This window comes from Phalaenopsis equestris, unplaced genomic scaffold (genome assembly GCF_001263595.1).
Source record: "Phalaenopsis equestris unplaced genomic scaffold, ASM126359v1 Scaffold000545, whole genome shotgun sequence".
NCBI classification, from domain to species: Eukaryota; Viridiplantae; Streptophyta; class Magnoliopsida; order Asparagales; family Orchidaceae; genus Phalaenopsis; species Phalaenopsis equestris.
Window position 1 is genome coordinate 39,685 of NW_018164985.1, and position 11,449 is coordinate 51,133.

General features: G+C 34.3%; 1 protein-coding gene across 1 annotated transcript in view; it reads right to left on the reverse strand.

Annotated features, from left to right (window-relative positions):
- Window positions 1-10,885: 10,885 nt before the first annotated feature.
- The window catches only part of LOC110029077 (transcription factor MUTE), a 5,026-nt gene continuing 4,462 nt past the window's right edge, over window positions 10,886-11,449 (reverse strand). The window contains exon 3 of the mRNA XM_020731199.1: window positions 10,886-11,020. Coding sequence (XP_020586858.1) covers window positions 10,937-11,020 — 84 coding nt within the window. The 3' untranslated portion in view covers window positions 10,886-10,936. The remainder of the gene's footprint in view (window positions 11,021-11,449) is intronic.

Below are 11,449 nucleotides of genomic sequence, written 5' to 3' on the forward strand. Positions count from 1 at the left end.
AATATTGATTATGTTATAGTAAAAAAGAACATGTCAAAATTTGAATGAGTGATCTTCTTGCACATTTTAGGACTCCATTGAAGTACTTAGATGTATTATTTATCGTTATTTCATTTCTAAATCCTCTATCATACAATAAACACAATTTGATGAGATCTCTTTACAGAAGCCAATCTAATTCATTTGAATTTATTTTGTTGATATCTGACTTGTATTAGTTAAAAACTTGAATGTCATCAGTGTTACATACCCAAAACATCTCCTGATAAATTAGTTCAACATCTAAAGTACCCATCCTGCAATTTGTCTTCTTAAAAGTCTCATGCAAATGTCTAAGGCAATGCACTTATGATACCTATGGGAATATATCACAACATGCATTCACAATCCCAACATGTCGATATGAGATTAAAAACAAATATTTTATTGGAGACTGACACATGCAATGTATTTATGAACCACCATGAATCATTGCATTCTGACTTAGCAATAACAAGTCCTAATGCAAACATATCATTGTCAATATCAATGTCAATAATTTACCTCAATATTTACTAATAACTAGTCTGCAATGATTCCCTTCTTCAATGGAAGGGCAAAAAGCCCCAAAAAATCTTTAAAATCAATTGAATAAACCAACCTTAATTTTATAAATAACGGCCCCCATTACATAACAAATTATTTTCTAAATCTATATAGTAAACGATATGGCTCTTCAAAACGTATAAATATTACCCTAGTAGACTTCCTCCAATCATTTTATGCTTTAACATATGATTCTCAACTTGAACTCGGTCAATAATTTTCTTCGACTTCAGATCCATTTATTGTCGAATGAATGGAAGAATAAATATTCATAAAAATTTTGACTTAAATTATTTATCTACAAATAATGTCTTGATTGGTGCAGCTATATTATATTGATATACTTGAAATCTCCCAAGTACCACTACGAAGTTTCCTGCTAGATGCATGAAGACACTAGTGACATAGTCTATTGGGTTGAACATATTACAAACAAATGGCTATTAGTTGAATCTTGCTAAAGTAAACAATCTTATATAACACGTATTAATAATTGACCGCCCACTGATAGTACATTGAAGATTACATTTTGTTCAAAAATGCATATTTTTAAATAGCTCGAATGGAATAAATCCTTCTTGAGCAGATGTGATGTGCTCACTCAGGTTGTCAAATTTTACAATCGCTTCCCACTGTTGTGCAGTTTTAAAGTACTATATGTATTTATTGTTACTAGTCTATATCGCTATTTAAAATGCATGCTCTTGTATAATTTCATGTCCTTAGAAATGAATATAATCCTGCTCACCAGCACTTTCATTATCATATTCATTATCAATATCAATGTCACCAGCACTTGAACTATTACCTATTATTTTATACCCTTAAATAACATGAGATAATTATATCTCTGATTCCAAAGTTTCTTAGAAATTTTGGGTTGAGCCTATCACCCTTGAAGTAATTATAATTTTTTTAAGAAAATCAACAAATAGAATAGTAATTTAAATAACAATCGATGATTCATTTTGATAATTCGTACTTTAAAAATGATATATATGATACTATTTATTGACCTGTGACAGTATGTTAGTCAACATGTTCGGGGAAGATTTCAATATTATGTGTCAGTTTACCCACCCCCCATGACCCCTACATTGTCACGAGCACGTTTTTTTTTGCATAAGACATGTACTTGTTTGCTTGTATGGTGCACCATACCTTGTATGTTCCTATCATATGCATGTGTGTTTGGTCATTATTGGAGCAAAGTGTAATTCTCTCCAGTGGCTTCCTATACCTTAGGCGGCCAAACACATTATCATTTGTGCGGTGTGCCCTGCATGTGCATCTTTGCACTAATGGCACATTCATCATGGGTATATGCCACCAAATACTTATGAAGAATGTTTGTTATCTCATGATCAGTCCCACTCCAATGGAGTGATCACATTGCATTGGATCACTTTACATCCACATGTGCATTACCATTTGTCTCGATGACAGACCAAACTCACTAGTTGAGTGACCCTCTGTTGGTCACAATGCGGTGGTGAGTATTTCTTGCGAGGATATCTCGATGGGCAATACTAGCTATCACATCGTGACTATCATGCACATGTTGTGCTAAGGTTTCATGGGGTCTAATAGGTGTCATTTAAGACTTTCCTTTCCAATGGCCTATTTTAAAACTATAAATCAAAATTAAATCTATATTACATATGCATTATTTTTCAAATTCTATTTTGAAAATACTACATATAGTTTAGTTCATACACGAGGTCAACATTTTAAAACCTTTGTTCATACAGAACTTGTATCTATTGGTACATCTTAGAATCCTTAGATCCTTAGAATGGGGTCGGGGACAGCGACCACATCAAAACATACTCTAGCTTTTTACCCACACCTTTGCACACAGTTTGATACTGTGACTAGGACACTATATGGTAGATGGTGTGTTAGGTTAGGACTAGGGTACTAGATAGTCTTTTCTATATTCTGGCTATAGTTCTCTAATGGTTTTGTTGTCTTAGCCTGACATCATTTTGTGTGTTGCTTTTTATTGTGTACTGGGGTGTGAGACATGTACACTGATATGTTAGGGGCGGTCTTCTTGCAAGAGTCTTGTCCAACAAAGAGGAGCAGTAATGTTTTGCACTAATGTCTTTTTTGCAGGTTTTATTAATCTCTTCTCGCACCATTCATGGTTCACCACGTTCCATGTTGATAACTTTTTACACTAACCCAGTTTTCATGAAGGTTGAGACTTTTTTTTATTATTTTTACTATGTACTTTTTAAAGTCTCCTAGGCTCGAGTCTGTACTAGAAATAAGGTACTGACACTAGTTCCAAAACACAAAACAAATAGGTTCACATGGAGAGGACCAGAATCTGTAGGCTCATGTCATGTTCCTTAATTCTAAATTTTTTTGATGTATAGAATTAGGATCATGCTTGTATATTGTGTGTATGTCCGTCTTTTTATTTTTGGGGATATGCTGTCGACTTAGCGACACTCGACCTCTCTATTACTTTATGTTTGGCTTGCTTTTCTTTATATCACATAGTATAACTTGATGTTACTCCATTTTTGGCTTGTAGATTGTCTGTGAGCAATGCAAATATTATTTAGGCTCTCTAGAACCTAAAAGTTATAAATTTTCTACATAGTTCTCATAGAAGAATGAGATTAATCAAAATTTAGGATTAAACTATTTGAAGATTTTTTAATTTTTCATTTACTATTCTACACGGCCTTCATGTTGGATTTTAAATGGGTTGCGTGGCATGGTCATAACCCAAGTCATACTAATAGGGCATCCACATTAGGACGTGTAGATAATTGCATCATATTGCATGTCCTGATGAGAAGCCCTCATGCATATTTAACCTAACTTGTTTAGCATATACTTCTACTTAGATAGTTGTCTAGCAAGTCTAGGGTGTTAGAGGCTTCCTAGACACATATGAGAAATAAGTCCTCTATGAGAGTGTTTTTCAGCTTTTTAGCTGGACCTCTCTTTTCTTTTCTACTCCAGCGGTTTCCTTGCTGGTTTAACAGGTATAAGTCTCACCTCTACTAAGATTTAGAGTTTCCTTCTCTTGACATTAGGTTTGTCGAGTTCCCTTTGGATGATATAATTCACGAATTACTGACAAGGGCTCTTTCGTTGTGTTGGGTCGACTGCCTTTATGATCAGATAGACTTAGGGTCTTAATAGCTTGGGATGACAGATATATGGTATTCTGACTTAGCTATCTCTATCCAATTATGATTACTTTATCTTCCTTTTTTTCCCCTTTCAGTTCTATCACTCCTTTGACGCTTGTTCGATGTCATCTCATAGGCCCGATTACTGACAGGTTGCTACTCGTTTGTGACACAGTGATTCATCATCTGCCCTTATATCCCAATTAAGCTTGAAAGCATAACGTATAACCTACAAGGTCACCTGGTTATTTCATAGGCCTTGATTGTTGATGAGCCGCTACCCATTTAAGTTGTTAAAGACTCACTTTCTGTCTTGTGGCTTAGCGAAAGTTTTGAAAGCCTCAATAAATTATTATAATCAAATTATATTTTATTTTATCTAATGAGTGATGTTCCTAAAATGTACTATTTTTTATATTATATCTTATAATGATATTGCACTTTAAAAGTATGTTTTCTTGTGTTTTTTATTGTTGATACTTCACATTGAAGAATTTGGAGTGATTGGAGCAAAAGGAACAAAAATGAACCAAAATGAAGCAAACCGGAGCAAACCGGGTTGAACCGGGGCACACCGAAGCCATGTGGGCTGAAACGATGCACTTAAGTGCCTTTTCCGGATGCTTAAGCACCCAAACATGGTGCTTAGGCACCACCAGACAGAGAGGAGGACGCTTGAGCGCTGAAAATGATTTAACATAACTTCTAGAATATACCTCGGATATGGACGATTTTTGAAGCGGTGCTTCGTGTGTCACTTGGGGAATTCATTGGAAATGATAAAAGAGACTTTATAGAAGGATTTGGGGAAGTTATATGGACGTTTTTGAAGACTTTGAAGAGGCACCATTTGGAAGATTTATTGAAAATAGACATTTTTGAAAAGACACTTAAGCAACTATTGGGAAATTATAAATAAGGCTTGGAAATGTATTTAAAATGACTCTTGGACTCTTGAACTAATTGGAAGAGGAGAAGAAGACTTGGAGAAGAAAAAGAAGACTTGTGCGTGAGCCCCAAGTGGGGTGACAAGGTGAGAGAGAAAGAGAGAGAGTGAGAGATTTCTTCTTTTCTTTTCACTTTGTTCTTGGAGAGGATTGTAAGGAGATTGCTTTTGCTTTATAAGGAGAGTTTGATTTCTATCAAAGATAAGTATTTTCATTGTATTTTGATTTGAATCTAATACTTTGTTTGCATGATTTCAAAGTCTTGTTCAATGAAAAGTTCTTGTTGTTTCTCCATGTATAGTGAGTATTTTTCTTTACTCTTCCCTCTTATAATGACTTAGTATGTATGTGTAGGATATAGAATTGAGTAGAGTCATAATATATTGTGATGATTTTACTTTGTTCTTCATTTACATGTAAACTTGATCAACTTGTATGTTAAAATCTGTTATGATAACATGTAAGATCTGTGAAGGTGTCGTCTCAATCAACTGTGGTAGAATCACATGAGATTGTATGGATGAAACTGTAGTACATATGGTTAAGTGTAAATAAATAGGAAAATAATCTTTGATGGGTGTAGAATTAGAGGACTTTAGAGTGACAGGATAAAGCCCCCAATTTGGTTTTTTTTTTTTTTTTTAGGTCTTAATACTAGATGTTAGCCTTTAGTTAAAGGGACGAGGAGACTCTAGAGTGAGAGCTAATATCTCTCTTGCCTAACCAATCTTTAGGATTCTTAAAATATAATTTGGCCAATGTTCTTTATATTACTTGACCAAGGGTAAAGAATATAATTACTCCTATTTATTACAATCTTTCGCACTACTTGTTTTGTTCTTACACATGTCACTAATTTCATTGCATGAGGAATGGTACTTTTAATATATTAAACTCCACTTTTTTTTATTTTTACTAAGTATTTTAGGTTAAGAGTAGAAGTAGTATTGTAGTGATAAGTGTAGGATAAAATCAAAACCAAACATTTATTGACCTTCCAAACTATGGGTGTGTTATTCTAGACTAGAACTTCTCTTGAAAGTCGTCGCGATTAACCTCGACCTCCATGAGATCGATATTCGGGGTTTAATCAGAAAGCCCCATATTACTTGATAACGATACGTATACTTACGTAAAATCCCTATTATTTAAAAATATAATTGAAACCTTACTTTGTTTGAGATCAAGTTTTTTTGGCGTCATTGTAGGGGATTGAAATTTTCAAGTAGCGGTGTCAACTTCATAAATCCTTACATGTAAAAAATATCGGGATCAATGAGCCGCTACCCTTTTCACTCATATATTATCCTGATCATAATTGAAACCTTAAGGAGGGAGAAGAAAACTATAGGGATAAAATTGAAGCATACGATAGAAAAAACATTATTCGATTAACAATTTGACCAGCACTTCACTTAGGATAGAAAAATAACCAAGCAACACCCAAAAAATCTTAATTTTTCATCATAACTGATGATTTCTAGGTAAAAAAAAATTTTTTATTATTATCAAACCCCAAAAAGAATTAAAATCTATTAGCTCTAATTTTTATAACCACACCTTAAAATAGTTCCAAACTATGAACCTAGGATAGTGAACACAAAAACTTGGGACCATACACATACCCTAGATTAGTCCAGTTTAGAAGCCCTAGGTTAGTTACTTGGTTCTCTCGTATATTAGAACTAAGGAGTAGGACCTATAAAATAAATTTACTTACCTCGAAAGACTATGAGTATCCTAGAATGAAGTAGTCAATGATATGGATGAAGATACTGACAATGACTTTATAGTAGAAAGAACTACCTTAATTCATTACTATGGCAATAAGGGAGAACTCCTATTATTCTGCTGGTTAATATTCTGGGGCTGCCAATGTATCTGGGATGATGGAAAGCCATGAGCATATTGACCAGGTGAGTTTCTCCCAAATTTAGGTTAGGCCGCCAATAGCCTCTTTCTTAAAGATATTTAAGTTAGGGCTTCACCTCCATCTAGAAATCTATTACACCCTTAGACTTAATGTTCCTTAAATAAATTAAATTAAGTCTAACCTAATCCTTTTAAACTAAACCTGATATTAACTGACCTCAACTAGTTTTTTCTTAAATCAATCTCAAATCCAAACTAATTCAAATCAATTCAAATTCCAATTTCAATCCAAACTCAACCTTATTTTTTTTTAAAACTTGTTTCTATCCAAGATCAATTATAATTCCAATCCAAACTTAACTCTAAAATGATTCAAACCTAGGATCAAATCCAATCCAATCAAAATTCAACTCAAACCTCAATTGTTTGTCAAAATTGATTGAATGATTTAAGCTTTGTATCATTCCAACTATCAATTGTTGGGCTTAACCCAAGAGGTCAAAAATTTTGAAACTCAAGTGAAGCCAACTTATGTCCAATCTTATTCTTTTTATCAATGTCCTCAAATCTTATTAATTTATAAACATTCATTAATAAATAAGAATGACATAAGGCATACATTTAATAGAGTGTTTTCTCAAAAGCAATTCTTGAGATGTAATTAATTATGACGAAGCCCTCTCATAGAAATACCAGACCCAAATATTAACATAAACTTTATCTTACACTTGTAAGTTAAGGGAAGATCTTCGGTTCCGTAGATCTATAAATCTCAAAGATTTTCCTCATTTGAATGATTATATCTATTCGAAGGTAATATTTCTATTTTTTGAGATAGTATATTATTCTCCGAATGTCATGTCTGGTCCTTTAGATAGAAATCTTTTGAGGTCTATGGTGACCCCTTAATAATAGAAAAAATCCCACTATGCACACAAGGAAAAATTTGACCGATTTGGGCGCAAATACAAAAATAACACTAAGGATAATGATCAATTCTCACAGCGAAAAAGTTCAAACCATAGGGGAATTGTGACCATGTTCAGAAAAAAGAATACATGTCACTCAACATGTCATGCGTCAACATCATAATGGTCATCAAGGAGAAAGAGGTCGTCAAGTGGCTAATTCTTTTAAGTAATCTAGGCGATAGAGACCAGTCTCAATATTGTCATTTCCACCATGCAAAAGAGCATTTGACATAAAGTTCTTTTCAATTAAAGGAAGAAATTGTATGTCTAATACGCTTAGGTCACATGGGTTGCTACTTATAAGAACAAATTGAGGGAAACCAGAAGAAAAATGTTAGTTATTGAATGAGAAGTATAACTCCAAATTATATTATTTGAGTAAAATACTGGCTTATAAACTCTTTTTTTTATTCTAGCAAAATTTTCATATTGCTTTAAACTATCGTTCAGTGAAATTTTCTTATTTTCTCACGAAATATTTTTGTGTAGAAAATCCTCTTGAGGGCAAGCGACTAACAAGACCTTCATCATGCCCCTGTAAGTCAAGCTCAATAGGCAAAACTCGATAAGAAGATATGGTACTCCTGAAAGTTGAGCCTAAGATGCAAGATTCAATGGGAAGTTAGCATGCCCCTGGAAGTCGAGCCCAAATAACAACACTCGATGGGAAGCTACAATGCCCCTAGAAGTCAAGCCCATGAGACAAAACTCAATGGGAAGCTAGCATGCCCCTGAAAGTCAAGTCCAAGAGACAAGACTCAATGAGAAAATATGGTACCCCTAGAAGTCAAACCCAAGAGGCAAGTCTCAATGAGAAGCTAGTAATGGACAGGGTAATTATTAAAAAAGACACCAAGACAGCAAGTGGCTGACAGAGCACTATTAAAAGATCTCAGAATGCTAAAAGCCTTAGAAGGCACGTGTAAATCAAAAACCTCATGAGGCTACAGCACTCAGAATGCAAAAATACATCAAAGACCGTAGAAGGCTACAAGCCTCACGAGGAAAAGGTACATGAAAGACCTCAAAAGGCTAGAAGTTTCAAGAAGTACAAGTACATCAAATATCTCAAAAGGCTATGAGCCTTAGAAGGTAGTGGCGCATTTCAAGCTCCTAGAAGTTGTAAGCCTAAGATGCACAAAGAAATACATTATCATCATCTATACATACCACATCAGATGATTAAAAAGGTCATAAACACCAACAAGAACTCGTACAAAGGCTACAAGAGGTCGGCTCATCTTCAAATAGGGGTGGATCGCTTCTTCAAAATTTTAGTACTTCTGATAATCTTCAAGAGAACGAGATTCTCCAAATATTGATGCCAAAAAAGCTCGAAAATCGCCCCTGAAAAGTGCGATGAGAAAACTCCAGCATTTCTTCATCACTTTCGGAATGTGCAACAGCTACACAAGAATCTCTCGCACAAAAGAAAATCATGTTGGTCTCCTGCTACGCAGCACGGGGATGACTTTCCTCTGCATCACAACACAAAAGATGATTTCGTTGATCGCTTGCTATGATGAACGGGCATGACTTTCTTCTACACCACAAAACGAAAGAAGATCACATTGGTCGCATGCTACGCAAGACGGGGACAAATTTCCTTTACATTGCAACACAAAAGAGGATCCCATTCATCACCTATTACACAGGTCAGAGCCGATTTTCTTCTTCTAAAAAATCTTGCTAACAGAAGACCTCACCTCCACCCTCTCTTCTCTTTTGGAGTTGAACTTCTCTCTCTATCTTCCACTTACACATCTTTCCTCTATTTTCTTAATTTCTCCTCTCATCTTGGTCTTTATTTATATGCTCAAAAATCCCTTATATTGATAACAAGAAATATTAAATTAGTAGTTAAAAAGATAAAATTTGTATTAATTATCGTCCCTCCACGTTCTGGCTTATTACCTTCCACTTTTCTAATTCTAAATTCAAAAAAATACAGAGAAAATGACAGTTAACAAAAAAAAAAAAAACAGAATGTCGTCTCTGGCGTTCCAAATACGACCTCTCCCAATTCCTTGTCCTCTTTTTGTATTATGTCGCTTTTATCTTCAATCGCAGGTTTATTTTGTGATCCGCTTGAAAATCAAGCCTGAAACATTGAGCCATCTACATGCATGCCATAATAATCCTAATGCATTTATATGCATGGCATCAAAAGTAAGGTTAACATGTATGCCACATTAATGATGTGCATTTATATGTGTGACATAAAAACTTTTGTGTCATATATATATATATATATATATAATGAATAACCCGTCAGAAAATAGGGGAGCAACTGATATGTTGTCAATAAATTCTCATCATCCGACATGAATTTTGATACATCACACGGATCTTGAGATAATCTTTTAAATAATAAATGTTCAAATTTAGAATAAGAGTCGTTCAGAAGAACGATTTCAATAATCTTGTAGTCAAACTGACTAATTCGACGAGACAAACACAATGATACCAAAATAGATCTAATCCGAGTCAAATCAAGCTTAGATCAAGTCATTATACTTCTCTTCCAACACTTTCAGTCATATTTGAAATATCAAACGAATGTCGAATCCAATGAGATCTCGATAAAATCGAACATCTCTACCATCACGAATCTTCTAGCACTCATCAATTATAATGTTCAGCTAACAAATTTTGACTACATTTCAAAAAAAATTATTATCCAGAAAATATTTCATGATAAAATTCAATAATGCAGTTTCTCAAGGCCTTATATTTGAAAAAAATATTATGTTCGGTGGCCGTAGGTCAGAGGAGAGAGAAAGAAGGAGAGAGAGAGGGTCCATGCCTCACTCCAGAGAGAGAGAGCGAGAGTAGAGAGAGAGAGGGTCCGAAACCTCCCAAATCCCCCATAACTGCAAAGTAAGAAAAAAATTGCCACTTTTAAGATTAGAATATGCATTTACTTCATTACCTACCATTATGCAATGTCATCTTCTGAAAATCATAGGTGTAAATTATTGTTTTATACATTACCTGTGGACATTATCAAGAACTTCCATGCTCTCAAATTATTCTCCAATTACACTCATTGAAGGCTACCTACTCGGTCTCATCATGCTTAGTTCCAACCTCTATGCATTTTCAGAAAAATTTGCATACGTAAGACGTACGCAGCGTTGCGTACGTCAAGGAGGTTATTTAGAGGGTATTTAAGGTTTATATCCTTGTTATACCCCTTGTAACCTACTTGTATCTTCTAGTAACTTTCGCGCTTCTGTTTTCATATATTTATATGCTACAGCTAGGTTACAAGTAGGTTACATGGAGGTTACAGAAGGTATAACGCGGATATAACCCTACAATACCCTCTGAATAACCTCTCTGACGTACGCAACGCTACGTACTTCTTACATACTCAAATTTTTCTCGTGACTTTCATTCGACTTCAAAAAGCCAGTAACTCTTGGCTAAAGCTCCGTTGTACTTCCAAAGCCAAGTCCTCCACACTAAGCTGGCATTGGAGTCCAATCTGTACATAAAAAAAAAAGAAGGAAAATGCATTTCTTATAGCAAGATTGTTGCATTTTGTTTTTGAAATATATTAATTTCTTTTATTGGGAATTTACATAGATATATATATATATATATATTACATGTATCTGGCACCATAACTTCGCTATTTATATTTGTAACACTAGAATCCTTCATGTCACATAAAAATACCACCATTTTAACTTTTAAATGCACGTACTTGGCAAGATGGTATGTATGTAAAAATTGAATGTTAGGTGCTAGATATGTAAATACATAGAAATTGAGTGGTATGCATGTAAATCTTCCTTGTAGAAGACAAGCTAATAAATTATTAAACATGAGAAAAAATATATTAAAAAAAACAAAGTTGGAAATTCTGATAAATTGCATTTTGGTGCACAGCAGTTAGCACCATATATACACA